Source organism: Siphateles boraxobius, unplaced genomic scaffold (genome assembly GCF_051911475.1).
Source record: "Siphateles boraxobius isolate OS27281-9 unplaced genomic scaffold, OSU_SipBor_1 77, whole genome shotgun sequence".
In the NCBI taxonomy this organism is placed as follows: Eukaryota; Metazoa; Chordata; class Actinopteri; order Cypriniformes; family Leuciscidae; genus Siphateles; species Siphateles boraxobius.
In genome coordinates this window covers 21495764-21513714 of record NW_027509205.1, presented here as the reverse complement: position 1 = coordinate 21513714, position 17951 = coordinate 21495764, and the positions used below count along the sequence as shown (strand labels likewise).

The 17951-nt window shown below is 39.5% G+C and overlaps 2 protein-coding genes across 2 annotated transcripts in view; one reads left to right on the top strand and one right to left on the bottom strand.

Moving 5' to 3' along the window:
* Window positions 1–1866, top strand: part of LOC143725534 (zinc finger protein RFP-like) — a 28907-nt gene extending 27041 nt beyond the window's left edge. The window contains exons 6-7 of the mRNA XM_077218012.1: window positions 1130–1156; window positions 1305–1866. Of these exons, the coding sequence (XP_077074127.1) occupies window positions 1130–1156; window positions 1305–1843 (566 nt within the window). The 3' untranslated portion in view covers window positions 1844–1866. The remainder of the gene's footprint in view (window positions 1–1129; window positions 1157–1304) is intronic.
* A 2829-nt stretch (window positions 1867–4695) lies between these two features.
* On the bottom strand, window positions 4696–6012 carry LOC143725690 (protein-glutamine gamma-glutamyltransferase K-like). Its single transcript, XM_077218315.1, has 3 exons — window positions 5830–6012; window positions 5153–5261; window positions 4696–4997 (listed from the first exon to the last, which is right to left on the bottom strand). The coding sequence occupies exons 1-3, from the start codon at window positions 6010–6012 to the stop codon at window positions 4966–4968; spliced, it is 324 nt and encodes a 107-aa protein (XP_077074430.1). The 3' UTR covers window positions 4696–4965.
* Window positions 6013–17951: the final 11939 nt, after the last annotated feature.

Here is a 17951-nt window from a genome sequence, read left to right as displayed (position 1 = left end):
GGCGGCTGGTCAATAAAGGGCGCTAGGGCACCGCCCTCCCTGAGCCACACACACAAAACAATAATAATAAATTATGTAAATTGATATGTGTATGATATGATATGATAGAAAATCATCTGTGCAAAATATAGGCTTTTCCTATATGTCCACTCTGCCTGTCCGCATGTCTCAAGTTCAGCTCGGGGGCGCTAGACAAATCGACCACAGGAGGCGGGTTTATGTAGCAGTTTAGCCAGTTGTTTTGAACATTTAAAGATGACACAAAATTTAGCCAATCAGCGTCCTCAAATCTTGTCAAAAATGGCGATTTTCTCTATCAACCCAAACGAGACACTGATAAAGTCAGGACTAGTCTGTATGGTCTGAATAAAGCAAACAAGAATACCAGTAAAGCTTTGATGGATGACGATTGTAATCAAGGTAAAGACGATTACAATGGCATACATACAGGCACATGCAAGTCCGTTATTATTATTAATGTGAAACAAGCAGTGTTTTTGTAACGTAGGCCAGTAGGCGCTGTGTGTGTGTGTGTATATACCTCACTGCAGTCTTTAGCGTCCTTATTTAGTGTCCTAGTTCCCAAGACTCTGGTACGAATCCTGCTCGAGGGTTGATTAAATCCAATTTAAGCTCAGTTTGTAAAGGATCATACTGTTTTTAAAAATGTAATCATAACACAACTTACCCTGTCTATGTAAAGTTCTATTCATGTAAACTCATATTAAAGCAGTATTACTTTAACGACAAGAAAAGGATGTAACTCTGTGTACAAACTGTAAAAATAAATAATGTCTAAAAAAAAAGTTTCCCACCTCATAAGGACAATTTAGACACTTTACAGCTCAAATTTCAAAGTAATTTGAATTCAAACACATTTTTACTGGATTATTAATAGAAGAGCTTTCATAAAAAGTACAAGCTTCAAATTCTATTAAATCCTCAATGTTTGTTTCATAGACCTCCATTACAGTATGTTTACTGTAAACACATTCTGCATTTTATTTTACAAACTGGGGGACGAGCTGCATTTACATGCCACTTATGCTGCCAGTAGAGAGAAACTCACTGTTAACCTGAAATTACTGCTATAAATAATTCATCATTATATTGTCATCTGTGTCCACAGGGTTGAAGTTTGTACAGAAGTATGCAGGTACAGTGTGACTAACACCATTTTCTTCAATACACAATACAACAATACTGTTTAAATACAGATCATTATACTGTACATCTGAAAATATTTATGAAAATAAGTTTTATATTTGTAAATAAGTTGATTGATAATGTCTGATCTCTCTCAGTGGATGTGACTCTGGATCCTGATACAGCGAATCCATTTCTCATCCTGTCTGATGATGGAAAACAAGTCAGTTGTGGAGACGTTAAGCAGGATGTCCCAGAAAACCCAAAGAGATTTGATCTGGTTTCTTTTGTTCTGGCAAAGGAGGGATTCAGTTCAGGGAGATTTTACTATGAGGTGCAGGTGAAGGGAAAGACTGTTTGGATTTTAGGAGTGATCAGAGAATCCATTAACAGACAGGAGGACATCACACTCAGTCCTGAGAATGGAGTCTGGACTGTGATTCTGTGTAATGAAAATGAATATTTAGCTTGTGATAATCCACCTGTCTCTTTATCTCTGAGAGTGAAACCTGAGAAGGTTGGTGTGTTTGTGGATTATGAGAAGGGTCTGGTCTCTTTTTATGACGTGGAGTCCAGATCTCATATCTACTCTTTCAGTGGTCAGACTTTCACTGAGAAACTGTATCCAGTGTTTAACCCATGCCCCAATGGTAAAGGTAAAAACTCAAACCCACTGATTATTACTCCTGTCAGTTAAAATTAAAAACAAATCTGAGAAAATTACTGTTTTTATATTAAAAAAAGAAAAGAACTTGCACAAACCACAATAAATACGTTTTTACCTACAATATGTGTTAAAAAAGAACTATATTCAGGCCCTCAAAAATCAGTCATTGACAAAGCATCAACTATAATGAAATATTATATTTGTGAGTTATGTTAAAAAATATATATATATATATATATAAATATTTCATAAGTTACATTTGAATGGCCAATTATTATGAGTCTATATTTTATAATCAACACAATTATTTGTTTGCTTTTAACTTATAATTAAAAATAAGTATATATATAGCATAATATATAATTTAATATTATATTGTGCAATTCTACATAATACTGTAAGCCCATTTTGATCGGCCCAAAGGCGGTTTCCGATAACAGGTGAAGGTCTCTGCGCGTTACTGCCTTTCCTCATGGCTAAGTAATTTGATTAAAGGGACACTTCACCCATTTGCATTAAGCTTTGTATTGTTAGAAACCCAGTCATATATTATAATGATCTTGGATTTTTCCTTTATTTTTCCCTGAGACGGGAGAAATAAGGTTTTACGTGTTTTACTTCCTGCTTATTATGACGTAAAAATCGTCATTTTGCGTCATAATAATTATAAGCAGGAAGTCACATTTCATTGAAAAGTGTAGAGACTACAAACACTAGCTCATCATTTATTCAGGGGGAGGGGCCCACTCACGCTACAGACCTATTACAGATCAGTGGGTGGGACTTCACTTGCCGAAACTAATAGCAATATCCACCATCTTGTTTGGAAGCTAAGCTAACAAGCGCTGTGGAGCCAGATGGGACTTTACGACAATGATGGAAGGAAATAAACATGATATGCAAGAAAAGATGATTTTGAAAGTCTTCTGCTCAAATCCGGTGTTTGTGGCTATCTTTACGAGCCGCAATACAGCGAACTGTCGTTCCTGTCGCAAATCCAAATTGCATTACAATGTTCGGACTGAACATTCAACATAAATAGAAACGAGGAGTAATTCAATAATGATTTCGGCAACAAACTAGATTTTTTTTCTGTGAAATGAATTTCAAACTCTGACGGCACCCAGTTTTGTAGACGGTAGAGTGCTTTATCTGAATCTGATAGGCGGATACCTCCTCAGCGTTGCTCTGGATTAGTGGGAGTGGCTTGTGGAGCTGTGCAATGTGGTGCATTGTGGGAGATGTGGTTTTCAGTACAAATGCGCCCTAAAGTTACTTTCTGTCTTTACTCGGTCAAGAAGGCACCAAATTCGAAAATGTTATTATATTTTGACTACATATATGACCCACTTTCAATAAAGATGAATGTTCCCACGGGTGAAATTTTCCTTTAAATGAAATGTTATTTCATCTGACTCCATAAATGAAGAGGTTTTAATGATATCTGTGCATCATTAAATGTGAGCGAATTTTTGACTATTCTTTTTAACTCTACTAAAAATAATGTCAGAGTCAGAATAAAAATCAAATGTTTACAATTTATTATGTCAATAATTATCACGCCAATTTCATAATCAGTTCAAAGATGATAAACACAAACATCAACTGCTCTGGAATAAAGAGAGAAGATGCAAACCTTGACATTATAAATACATGATGCGAAGTGTTTTGCTTACACTTCACATCACAGGCTAGTCTGGGTTACAGAATCACACTGAGCCTCTTGTTGAATTTCATTATATAGACCGAAACTTCTTTTCACATGGAAATATTTGCTGACAATGGGAATTTGCATTCAGAGTTTACACCTTTTGAGGGCCGGATGCCATTTGTCTGGAAGACACACTCTCCTCTGTGTGCAAGTTATCTCGAAACTCTTAAAAACATTATTACCTTTTGGTTTACTTCTTTGAGAATGAGACATTTGTACCAGTCGCACTGAGACTTTTCAAATGATACCAAACATGTATAAAACTGTATGATAAATAATTGTTCATATTTAAACCAGATAATTTTTGGGTGAATTTCAGTTGATCTCAGCATGAGAGAGAACGGATGGGGGAAGAGGGAAAGACATGTAGATTAGGATGAGGTGAGACTTGTGTCTCGAATGGTGATGCTAAATTCACAAGAGTGAGTTCAGATGTTAATTTCCTCAGAGAGTAGACCTCTCTTCCAGTTCTTACAGTTTTTCCAGTCTTACAATACACTAAATTTCCAAACATGGTACATGTGATTTTGTAAGGAAATCTCTGAAGCCATTTTCTCTCTCATCTCTAGTTGTCAACACTGATTTGCTTATGAAATATTGTGATTTTTGGTTTATATTGAATAACTGCAGCATCTGAATAAAGACCAGCGTTCAATTATTATTACTGATATTGTGTATAAACTAAACAGCTTTCTAATTGTTATGCAAATACAATTAACTAATAGCAATATCCACCATCTTGTTTGGAAGCTAAGCTAACAAGCGCTGTGGAGCCAGATGGGACTTTACGACAATGATGGAAGGAAATAAACATGATATGCAAGAAAAGATGATTTTGAAAGTCTTCTGCTCAAATCCGATTCTGTATTCCGATTATATTCAAATCCGAATATAATTGTGTATATTATGCTATATATATACTTATTTTTAATTATAAGTTAAAAGCAAACAAATAATTGTGTTGATTATAAAATATAGACTCATAATAATTGGCCATTCAAATGTAACTTATGAAATATTTATATATATATATATATATTTTTTTAACATAACTCACAAATATAATATTTCATTATAGTTGATGCTTTGTCAATGACTGATTTTTGAGGGATTTTTGATTTTCTCAAATACACGTGAATATCAAGATGAATTTTACAACTTCATCGACAGACAGGATATAAAACATGGAGGATCTTTATTGTTGACTTACATCAGTTGTGAATGAAAATACTGAATTATTATTCTATTCAGATTATCCTTATATCCAGTACATACATATTTTTCAAGAGAAGCGCGATCATTAGACGGCTTTACAATGACAGTGTTTTTGACTTTGCTTTGAGCACAATATCAGCGAATCCGTGCACCTGAGTGAGCTGACGGCAGTCCATCGATGCCAGGAGCTTCTGAGAGCCGGAGACGGTGGGAACAAACTTCTCCATCAGTGTAACCGTCGCAAGCTTCTCCACATCACTGACAGACACAAAGACAATGTCAACTCTCTGGAAGCTTTTCCCTCTTTATATATCATATTTAATGAAGTACAATTTATGTTTTTAAGCATATCTACAGTGCATGAACACGTCACACCTGAAATTAAACTGCTGTTAAACACTGAAAGTCTTAACCATTCGGGATCTTTCTGACGCTCTGCATTCCCAATCCCTGTATATGGAACAAAACGTTCTTCAACACTTGTGACAGCGGGTTCTGGAACGTGATCTTGATATTTAAGATCTAAGATAGAGAGAATAAATTTAGTCTGTTCCTCACTTAAGGATCATATGACTTCAGAAAACTTCATATAGTGCACTACTGTAACAAAGTTCAAGGTTCAATATGTTGAGGATGGAAGAAGACAAGGGTCGGTGTGACTGGGTCTCGTACACTTTTATTAGTAACTCGGAACAGGAATCACAGTTGCGCATAAGCGCCTTCACCATAGATAAACTATAGCACGTTCCACAAACAAAATAATACAGCATCAAAACTCAGTCCATGTGTGCACGAGATCCCAGTCCCTCTCTCTCGCTCGATCTCTCTCTGACATCCGGCTTTTATCCGGTCTCCCCACGCCAATCACTGCAATCAGAAACAGGTGTTCGTCATTTTGCACTTGACCCACTTACTCACCGCTCGGCTCCGCCCTCGCTCTCCGCTACAGACTCCGCTAAACCACGCCCCCCTTGCCACAACTACTATTATGACACTTTATAGATGCAATCAAAATGCAACAATATGTAAACATGTTTTGAGCTTGTTATACGTGACGTGACAATTAAAGACTCGAGTCTCATTGGCGTACAGTGATAATGAGGTCTGGAGTGCGCAGTCTGAAGTTGAACTGTGTGGCCAGAATGTGTTTGGTCTGATTGACCCGTCCGGTGACCGTGAGCATCAGAGCGCCCTGATCCACCAGCAGATTCATGTACTCCTTATACAGCAGAGTCCAGGGAATAGTCTTGGCTGAAGGGAGACAAGAGAACATGGCATTAATGACAACAATAAAACAACTGTGTAATTTTGCACTGTAGTTTTGTTTCTCTGTGTTTGAGTGGGTGTGTTTGATTTGTACTCTCTATTTTTTAAGAGTGTAATCTCTTCCTTGCTGTCCTTTTTTTTTTTTTTTTACTGCATTGTGGCTGAATTACTGATTTTATTTCACGCATTGGCAAAAACTTGCTTTGTGTGACAGTCACACCAGTTCATATGTGTGTGTGGGGTTTGTGTCTATTTTGTCACTCATCATTCTTGTGCAGTTTTTGCTGCATCGTGGCTGATTTGTAGATTGTACACACAAAATATTCTCTGTATTTTCATATTTTTGCCTATTGTTTATCAATAGAAGAGCAGCCTTTATCTCAGGGTCACAAGAGGACTCAGATGGCAGTGTGTGACGCTGTGCCTTACCACTCACCCTCCTCTCCTATCGCCAACAGTTGGGTCTTAGTTACAAACTTGAACCAGACCTGAAGCCGAGGCTATTCATTATCATTAATCCAAATCCGACCTGAAACCGGTGAGTCATTCAGACCATCAGACTCTGCTATACGATTCAATTCACAAGTTCAGGGGCATCCAGTTCACCTCTGTGCTGGCCAGCGATGCTCCTGTCTTACGGGCTGAGATTATAGTCCTACTGGCGAAGGACAAGATCGCACTGGTCCCTCCAGCCGATATGAAGTCAGGCTTCTACAGCCCTTGCTTCATTGTACCCAAGAAAGGCGGTGGATTACAGCCAATCTTGGACCGACAAGTTTTGAATCGGGCCCTTCTCAAGCTCCCGTTTAACATGTTAATGCAGAAATGCATTTTCAAATGCATCCGTACCTGAGATTAGTTTGCAGTGATTGACCTGTGTACTTTCATATCTCGATTTGACCTCAATGCCGACCGTTCTTTTGCTTCGCGTTCGAGGGTCAGGCATTTCAGTAAAGTCCTCCCTTTCGGGCTGTCAAGTCAAGTCAAGTCAAGTCACCTTGCGTCCTCTCGTCCTCGGGAGTTCGTTCTCCTGAGTCGAACTTGGCAAGTCTGAACTACCAAGGACGCAAGTCCGAAGTTTGCGAAACGGCCAAGGTCTATAGCAGCAGCGCATTCATTTCAGGTCGCACCCGCGCCTCTGTCAGCGTGAGCAACTGACGAGAGAGAGCGAGTCAGACGAAGCGATCTCCAGAAACACTCCGCATTAAACGATTGATTTAGAGAGAAAAGTGACTAAATATAAAGAAAGGATTGGATTTTTGAGTGGACGCGATACCTTGGAGAAGCTGTCGTCGGTGTGAGAAGAGGACGAGGCAGAGAATTAGAAATAGAGGCTGATGCAGATCCACGGAGCATCAAAGCGCTGCTTATGCACTTCCTTGTTTAAACATACATTATTTTCTTGACTTGGTGAGTCATATTTCAAATATCAACTTGATGTAATGCAAGAAAGTGTTGCAAACTCGGCAGCGAACTGATATGAGTGTGGTATTAGTGTGTTTGCATAGGCTGCGTGCACAGCGCGCAATCAGAGCTAATTTGCACGTGGGCTTAAAGGGTCATTAACCCCCCTCTTTCAGCTCAAGTCTACCCACAACCTTTTTGAAAAATGCAACTTAAATGGGTGTGGCGAGGCAGGAGAGTAAGAGAGGGGTGAGCAACTGTCAGTGGCCCATGTCGACTCTCAATAAAAATCAGGGGTAAAACGTGAGGACATACAAGGTTTTTAAGTTTTTAAAGTCCAATGAAATACACTTACCACCTGTTTGAACTTTCAAAAGTAACTGAATACCCTGTTTCATATTTTAGATTAACACTTTGACATTTACAATCTTACCGGTGTGATTATAAGATTGTTCAGTGCATCAGTTGACAAGCTGCTAAATTCAAATGTGCTTTCGCGCATTGGTTGGCACTAGACATAGATAGACACGCTCAACACTGTCATATATCACGACTATTTAGTGTTTTCAACCACATAGTCTTTATTTTATGTTTCAGATATTTACATACACAAGTACTAGCATACAATGCATTTATAGTTTGTAAAATAAAACATCTATCGAAGCGGGAATATTAATCCTTTTAATTTATAAATTGACAAAGTGATTCATTCATTTCAGATACACATTGTGTGAGTAACTAAAGTTTATTCTATCCTTCCCCAACTTCAGCGGCTACTTGCATGTATTTCGGGAGAAGTGGATGATTTGACGTGTTGTATATCTGACAGATCCGATTCTCTGAACTGCGGCGCCCATCTCGCATTATAGATCAGCTAAGATAATTATAAAGGTCTTTAAACAACAAAACACGTTCACTCCTCCAGATTGGTGCTTGCTACAAACAGTGTCGATGATAGCCAACCAATCGCCCGCAGCCAGAGTCTAGGCTAGCCCTGGGAGCATCGCAGGAAACCCATGCAACACTCCCTTACTTTTACTCCACAGAAACATGCACTTCCCGACCCATGAACGTCTCTCTCATCTATTACGTGATCTCACAGTTTATTTCCTGTCATTGGAAATCACCACATGAATAATTAAGAGACAGTGTCTTCTCATAGGATAAAAAAAACCTTTTTTTTTGAGACATGCGTCATCTAAGTACTATAGTGCTCTGCCATGTCACAGCTTGTGACGATGTAGATTTTAAAGCTGGAAGACGAAAATAGCAAGAAAAAAAACAAAAAATGAACCAGTTTCCCCCTACAATTAAATCTTAACAGATGCTAACATTGTCTTCAATGAAGTTTAACATGCATACCCAGGCCCGGATTAAGAGGACTTTGGACCCTGCGGCTATAGCAACACCAAGGGCCTCCTTTCATCTGATTGCCACGCCACAGTCTTCTACCGCAATAAATATTTTTTTATTGTTATTAAAGCTGCAGTCCGAAGCTTTTCCTCTTTGTTGCCATCTCTGTTCGAAAACTGCCATTGCAGTTATTTGCGGAATTATCAACTTTACGTGGGTTGTACATCGACATGAAACAGGGCGGATGAATCCAATCTTTTGAGGTGAGTGTGCGGCTGTTAATCACCGCGCCGGTGTGGATATGGGCATTGACATGTTAATGTCAGCAGGCCAACATCCCGGATCAGTACTGTAGATGTCATTTTTCCCTGCATTCTAATCCGATATGATGTCTGGTGGTGGTGATGATGGCCCCAATATTTCATCGTGCACCAGTCTATTTCTCTCATTTTTATCTAAAGGGACAAAGTAAGCATTAATAAAACATTTGCTTTCTAAAGCCCTATTCAGATGTTAATTGTTTCTCATGTGGATATCTGTAAAAAAAAAATATTAATACATTTACACTGCATTTACAATTACATAAATGCTATGATTGTTATTTTATTTAATATTTAAATATAAAATTATTTCTAATTTTTAATTGAAGGGTACTTTAATTATGAAACTAAAACTAACAGTAGGTAGCGGCAAGTCACTGTCTTAATTAGCGAGTCATTCATTCAACCGATTTGTTCAAACGGCTGTTTGATTCAACGACTAAGCAAACGAGGAGTAATTTAATCATTAAATGAACCCATTCGTTCAAAACGCGGATTATTCAGTAATGAATCACCACTATCAGTTTCAGAGATTGTTTCTGCTGTGGTTTCATTTTGGAATTTTCATTGGCGAAGTGACGATAAACCAAAACGTAACTCTCAATGTTAACTTATTGGTCAACTCATTTATTGTTGCATAACACATATATCACATTAGCAACAATTGTGCTGATATTTGGGGAAAACTGCGCTTTTACTTGTGATATATTTATTTTATATTATGTAATATTACAATAAGAAAAAAACTCATCGGGGCAAAAATGTCCATGTAGACCTTGGATATTGGACCTTGATGTTCGTCAAAAAAACCGGGGCCGGGGATTTTTACACGGGTGAGTGGTGGGAGAAAAAACACTGACATTCTGGATTCAGACCGTTCATAAAATCACCGACTAGCCCCTATAAATATTGAAAATACCTTACGACTCCACGAGAAACAATTACCATCCAAATAGTGCTTAACTCATTAACTTACTTGAGCTGCTTGCTTACCTTCTTCGACGTTTAAAACACGCGGGTCGGTGACGACGCAGGAGGGTGAAGCTAACTGTGGGCTGCTGTCGCTCCACTCGGGGTCTTCCACGGGCACGGATGAAAGTGAACCAAAGTATTTAGTTAGTTTAGGAATTTTTGCATCCCTTTTCTGTCTTTCGAGTTTGTTTTTCCTTTTTTGTGCACCTATCACTTTTTTTCATAATTTTTGCACTCTAGCGACAGCGAGCGATTTATACCCATGTTCTATCTACATGAAAGCATAACGAAAAGAGGAGTTTCCCAACGTCAGGGCGCAAATTGTAGAGTTAATTTGATTGGGCGGTGAATTATATCAGTCGGGCACATTTTCCAATAACTTCTTCTTATTTTATTATACACAAATCAACCACCTATGATTTGACAATCTCATTTCCTCCAGCCAATCACGGGCCCCCTAATCCCGCGGGCCCTGGGGCTTCAGCCCCATCTAGCCCTTATGTTAATCCGGCCCTGTGCATACCTCTGTTAAAATCTCAGAAATTTTAGTTTAGAGTTTGCCCCTTTAAAGCTAGTCAAACGTGAAAACGAGTTAATAAAGAGTGACAAATGGTGTGTTCAAGTCATCTCACAACCCAGGCTCATTGGAAATACGTTACTCTGCCTACATTTTTGCAAAAGCTGAAATACGTACCTCCAGGTACGTTTCCCTGCACTTTTCGAGTGAAAAGTCCACTAGAGGCACCGGAAGTGATCTCTCGCGCGTGTACGTCACTCATACAATTGTTTTTTTTGTAATTGTTTTCTTTTACGACGGTTTAAACATCCCGGATAAGCGCAAATTAGTACCCTTTTAATTAGCCGTCTTACCTACAATCTCTGTTCTGTGTAAACAATGAGTGACGTACACGCGCGAGATATCACTTCCGGTGCTTTCCGGAAAAGACCGAAGCGCCCGCTCCCTCAGATCACTTGGACGTGGCTGTGTTTACAAGAGGTAAAAACTATATAAATACTGTTCGTTTTCTCACACAAACCGCTCGTTTCGTGTCTTAGGCCATCAATGTGTACTTACATTTACGAGTCATTAAATCATGTTTAATTTGGACTTCTCTGTGCATGCTCTTGAGGTGGTTGACCATAGGCCTGCATTATATGACTGACAGACAAGAACGGTTTGACCTAAAAATATCAAAATTGAAAATACTGTGGACACAAAGACACCTACATCTTGGATGCCCTTGAGGTAAGCTAAAACATATCAAAAAATAATTTCAAATTGAACTATCCCTTTAAGGCCCAGTTCCAGGAATGCACTAATGTTGTTGGTAGTACCAGTTTGCAACAATTATTAGTTAACCCTAAGTTGTTACACTCCGGAATAGGGATGGGACAATTACCGTTTTCACTATAAACCACGATAAAATGTATTGACTGTTAGTAATATTGTTTAAAATTGAATTATCATTAAAGGGATACTCCACTTTTTTTTGGAAATAGGCTCATTTTACAACTCCCCCAGAGTTAAACAGTGGACTCTAACCGTTTTTGAATCCATTCAGCCGATCTCCAGGTCTTTAAAAGAATGTTACATTGACTGGTCCCATTGACTTTCATAGTATATCTTTTTTCCTACTATGGAAGTCAATGGGACCAAAAACTGTCTGGTTACTGACATTCTTCTAAAGACCCAGAGATTGGCTGAATGGATTCGAAAGCGGTAAAAATCAACTGTTTAACTCTGGTGGAGTTGTAAAATTAGCCTATTCCCAAAAAAAGTGGAGTATCCCTTTAAAACAGTGTTTGATTATTGCAATTTTAATAACTCACTGTAAATCCTGTCCAGCCAGCAACACATGTGACACATGCGTGCAGTGCGCAATATTTTATTTATTTATTTATTCGAGAAGGAATGGCGGAAGGCATTGGCTTTTTGCTTTTAAAGGAATAGTTCAATTTAAAATGAAAATTCTGTCATCATATACTCACCCTCAAGTTGTTTTAAACCTGTATGAATTTCTTTCTTCTGCTTAACACAACATATTTTTTGAAGAATGTCAGTACCCAAACAGTTAACTGGAGCTGTTTGGTTACTGACATTCTTCAAAATATCTTGTTTTGTTTTTAGCAGAAGAAAGAACCATCAACTTGAGGGTGAGGGTCAACTTGAGAATTTTCATTTTGACTATCCCTTTAAAAGACAAACAAATTTTACATGCTTTTAAAGTGATTTTAACATGCTTTTTACGTGCTTTTAAAGTCCTTTTAAATTTTTTAAAAAAGTTAAAAGGACTTTTACGTGCTTTTCCCAAATCACTGAAGTGACCTCGACGTCCACGTTAGCAATAGACATTCCCGAAAATTCTTCTCCTGATTCACAAATACTTCGTAAACGTCAGATTTGATAGTGAAATGTGTGTGTTAATGAATTCCAACCAGTCGTAAATGGGACGCACGTGGACGCTCATAAATACTGCCCATTGACGACTATATGGGCATCATATTATTATGACACCAAGCGAAGGATTTCAACATGTCTTGTCAAAAGTGAATGAAAAAGAAAAGAAAAAAAATCAGATGCAGAAATTGAGGTTGTACATCTAAAGTATATTCACATAGCCTAGCCTATTCTCCATGGTTCGCTTCATAATAATTCGATGGCGTTTCTCTTCCAGCTGAGTCAGCGTCACCTTTTTTGCACGTTCGTTCTCCCGCCCTTCAATCAATGTAGCAGTTTCCGGAGAGCGTTTTTTTTTTTTTTTTTTTTTTTACTTTGTAAATTATTATAATATTTTTATTGTTTTTTACTCAGTAACGGATGTGATTTAAAATGTAGCGAAGTACAATACTTCAAACAAAACGTACTTAAGTAAAATTACAGATTTTAAAAAATACTTGAAAAAGTAGAATTACACAAAAAAACTACTCAACTACGTAACGCGAGTAAATGTAATTCGTTACTTTCCACCTCTGCCAAGAAGGCAGCACATAGATACACATTAACAGACAACAAGCAGACAGGGATGCATAGAAATATAAAAAATACAGAAAAAACTGTTTTAACATTCAATCTGAGAGAGTTATGGCTTCGGAAGGGGCGGATGTGCGCGTGTCATCCAGAACACAAGCCAAAATAAGAGTGTTCTTGCAAAAAAAGAACATATACTAGAACATACTATTTTGGTGATTGTTGGGAGCCAATATTGAAATTCAATTAATGGCACAGCCCTAGCTGAAACCCCTCTTCATCATTACACCAACAAGTACTGATGACTGATTTTTGTTTTAATTTTAAAATAAAGTATAATCAATCAAATTTATGCTATAGTCCAACTACGCCACGTAAACCTTGACTAATGCATGACTCTTTCAGTGACATTCTATTCATACATAGATTTAGAGCTTTGAGAACTGTTGGCATAGCAAAACATTTTATTGTGAGGAAGGACATTTCAGAATCGAATTCAGGATCAAACTATGTATTACAGATGGCTTATTTAAAAGCATGGCGCAAAAGGAAGGCAGAGATGGATCAGTTCCTGCATTCTGACAGTGATGATGACCATGAAAGTCAGAGATCAGTTCACGATAGATCAACCTGTGGCTTACATAACCAGGCTGACAGTGCAAGCAGTTTTGAATGCATTTATTCAGCAACTGAAAGTTCAACAGATGAATCAGACTTTGACACTGATGTAGAGAATGCGTCTTCTGATTCAGAAAAAGAAGTTCTAAATGATGATGCTGAATTGGATGTTCCCGATTTAGAAGAGAACTTAAGACAATGGTCTACAAAGAACAAAACCACACAAAGATCCTTAAATGAATTACTGACAATATTAAGAAAGCAAGGACACCTGCTACCAAAGGATGCAAGAACACTCCTTGCTACACCACGAGCCGTAGGATCTGAGCCAAAATGTGGTGGGCAATATATTTATTATGGGTTGGAAAAGGGGATTTGCCATTTACTAACTCAGACAATGACTTTCAGACATGATCATGATTCAATAAACCTCAGCATCAATATTGATGGTGTCCCACTCTTTAAAAGCAGCAAAGTCCAGTTCTGGCCAATACTTGCGAAGTTTCACAACTTTGAGCCATTTGTGGTAGCTCTCTTTTGTGGAGACAAGAAACCGTATCCTCTTGAAGAATATCTTGATGATTTTTTGATGGAGTGTAAACATCTCACAGACAATGGTATAATTCACGAAGAGAAGACCTACACAGTTAACATTCAAGCATTGATCTGTGACGCACCAGCAAGAGCTTATCTGAAGCGCATTAAGAATCATAATGCCTATCACAGTTGTGAGAGATGCATCACCAAAGGTGCTTATGTCACAAGAAGAGTGGTATTCAATGAACAGGGATGCCCCTTGCGAACACATGAAGCTTTCAGTGCAGTAGAGTACAATAACCATCAAACTGGAACCAGCCCCTTCATTGCTGCTGGAATTTCTTGTGTTAGCTCATTTGTCCTGGACTATATGCATATGGTCAACTTGGGAGTAGTTCGACGGAGGTTAATATTCTTGACTCGGGCCCAACACTTTGCCGCTTATCTGTAAGGCAAAAGGAACAAATATCGCAAAAGCTAAATGGACTAAGAGGAAAAATGCCTAGTGAATTTGCTCGGCAGCCCCGCGGTCTAGAAGAGCTGGACAGGTGGAAGGCCACAGAATTTCGGCAGTTTTTGTTGTATACTGGACCAGTTGTATTAAAGAATGTGTTATCTCCTGAAAGATACTACCATTTCCTGTCTTTGACAGTAGCCATGTCAATTATGTTGGACTCTGATGAGAGCACTCGCAATGCATACCTTCAATATGCCCATGAACTCATCTCACACTTTGTCATCCGCTGTGCTGACCTGTACGGAAAGTATTTTTCAGTATACAATGTACATGGACTGATTCACCTTCATGAGGATGTCCGCCACTTCAATTGCTCATTGAATGACATTTCTGGTTTCCCTTTTGAAAACCATCTCCAACAAATAAAGAAAAATGTACGGAGTGGGAAAAATCCCCTTGCACAGGTGACCAGGCGATTATCAGAGATTGAATATGCAAACGCTAGCAAGAGCAAAACACAGCCTGAAGCACGGCCCCGAATGTTTGTTTCTACAAAGGAAAAGGACAGTTGTTTTCTCTTGCGAGGTGAAAGATTTGCTTTTATCAGAGAAAGAAGAGGAGATGGGATTGTGTTATGCGATGTCCTGCACCAGCGTAACACATCAGCGTTGTTTGAAAAGCCATGCAGCTCAAAACTGCTAAATATAGTGTACACAAGAAATGGACGAGGCAGGATGAAAAGACGACAACTGCTTGAAACTGATCTGCTCCGCAAGGTGGCCTGCCTCCCTCATGAAAATGGTGGTTCTGTCCTCATACCTCTCCTCCATGGTATAGAACACAGAATTTGAAGGTTGGCAGTTTAATCTTAATTAACCTCTTTGTAGATGTACCATTGTATATTTTTTCATAACTGAGTTCAGAGCACTTAAAGGTGGATTCAACAATGTTAAAAAATGTTTGAAATTTGGCAGATGGTGCACAAAACACAGCCAATCATTAGTAAGGGGCATATATACTCACAATGATGTGGTGTGGTGGAGGGGAATAATTCATTTCTGGTGGCATTTTTGTTTGTAGCAGTTTTATAGATAAGTAGTGTGGAAAAGTGCTAACACTTTATGAATGTGATTTTACTTACCAGATCATGGTGTATGCCAGGGCTGTGTGGGTGGAGCATGGCAAGGAAGTGGAGGGAACTGCCCCAGACAACTGGATTGATGTCGACAACAAAACTATTAGATGGCCAAAAAAAGGGGAAAAGGCAGCTTTCCTCAATCAACACCGCCCTCAGGATGACTGGATGACATTCACCTTGGTGAAGCGTAAAATGACCTCTGGTAAGTTTTTGCAAATGATCTAATGAGATTCATTCCTCTGTCAAAATAAAAATTGTAAGGCAAAAATTGTCAGGTGAGCACCCTTATTAAGATGCTAGTAGTATGGTCATTTTTATTGTACGGTAATTGTAGTGTCTGTGTCTTTAACCTTACAGTTAACATTCATGAATGTGATGATTATGACATGACGAGCTGTGTTGAGGAGGAGGAAAAAAATGAGGAAGTACAAGGAAGGAAAAAGACCAAACGCAAGTTTGATGACTATGTTCTCGGTATGCTTCTATGATAATTGTTCAGAATCAAATTCTATACACTGAATTCATTTGAGGCACTCTAGTTTTAGGTCACTTAAAAAAAAGTAAATGTTAATTTGTACAATTACAGAATCTGACGATTTGGAGGAAGAAGAGAACGTGACTGGTAGTGATTTCCCAAGCTGTTAACATTGCACACCTATGTAGTTCTTATAGAATTGCAATGTTTTAATATTACAAATGCTTTTTTTATGACTGGTACTCCCATTTATTTAATAAACTGCATCTGTCTAGGTGCCATTATCAAGGCGCCCTCTTTTCCCATTCCACCAACAAAGGTGACAAAGTCCATCCAGATGGAGTCTGCTAGCAAAAAAGTCACTGGTAAGTATCCCTCACTTGAATCTACTAATTTCTTACATCTTTTTGCATATTTATAACATGAACGTAGTTACAAAATCATTGTTAATAATTTACATGTGCTAATTTTCAGACACTGGACATTCAAATTTAGCCAGGTCTCACACGGTCCAGGGACAGGTCCACAGGCAGTGAGTAATCACATCAAACCAGTCCCCTCAAACACCAAATCATTTTATCAACCACAAACAATTTAATTAACCACATTGTGTAAATCCAGTTGAATCTCAGAGCATATTTCTTTTGTATTTCCATACCTGCATTTAACTCTAAATTAATTCAAGGTTTATTTTTCTGACTATGGACATTCGACAAGTCCACAGTCCAGCCACAGTGATGGATCCCAGCCCAGCGACGGGTACCGACAGCGGTCCAGACACAGCCACGGGTCCAGACACAGCCACGGGTCCAGACACAGCCACGGGTCCGGGGAGAGCCACGGGTCCGGGGAGAGCCACGGTTCCAGGCAGAGCCACGGGTCCGGGCAGAGCCACGGTTCCGGGCAGAGCCACGGGTCCGGGCAGAGCCACGGTTCCGGGCAGAGCCACGGGTCCGGGCAGAGCCACGGTTCCGGGCAGAGCCACGGGTCCGGGCAGAGCCACGGGTCCGGGCAGAGCCACGGTTCCGGGCAGAGCCACGGGTCCGGGCAGAGCCACGGGTCCGGGCAGAGCCACGGTTCCGGGCAGAGCCACGGGTCCGGGCAGAGCCACGGGTCCGGGCAGAGCCACGGTTCCAGGCAGAGCCACGGGTCCCGGCAGAGCCACGGGTCCAGGCAGAGCCACGGTTCCAGGCAGAGCCACGGGTCCGGGCAGAGCCACGGGTCCGGGCAGAGCCACGGGTCCGGGGAGAGCCACGGGTCCAGGGAGAGCCACGGGTCCAGGCAGAGCCACCAGATGGGACACAAGCAGTCCAGGCACAGCGATTTGTCTAAAGAAGGTATTCCTCCGAATGCAATTCACTGTGGCAAGAGTGTAAATGTTCTAAAGTAGCAGCCATGTTATAGTGCATATTTTTAACAACTGGTTTTAAGATTCTTAGCTTCATGGTTGACCTTAATTTATTCTCTATCAAGTATCATCATGGCTAAAAGTATATAGGTCTTTTTGCACTTACTGCTGAGTACAGCAGAGGCACACAACTTGCTACAAGAGCAATATCCATATTACGAACAATAATGTAATAGACACATTTCATCTTTCAGATTATGACACGCCCATCCAAAGATCCTCTGGGAGGTCTTTCTCAGAGCAATCCTCTGCACATGAAGCCAGTACAGGGCCTTGTAGGGACCTACGATTTCCAA

What these genes read in the sequence shown, in the direction of transcription:
- LOC143725690 (XM_077218315.1), bottom strand. Translation starts at nt 6,012, where the DNA reads ATGTTCTCTTGTCTCCCTTCAGCCAAGACTATTCCCTGGACTCTGCTG. An exon ending in CTCCAGACCTCATTATCACT is followed by an intron (nt 5,262 to 5,829) that starts GTACGCCAATGA and finishes TCTCTATCTTAG; the next exon opens with ATCTTAAATATCAAGATCAC. An exon ending in CGTCAGAAAGATCCCGAATG is followed by an intron (nt 4,998 to 5,152) that starts GTTAAGACTTTC and finishes TGTGTCTGTCAG; the next exon opens with TGATGTGGAGAAGCTTGCGA.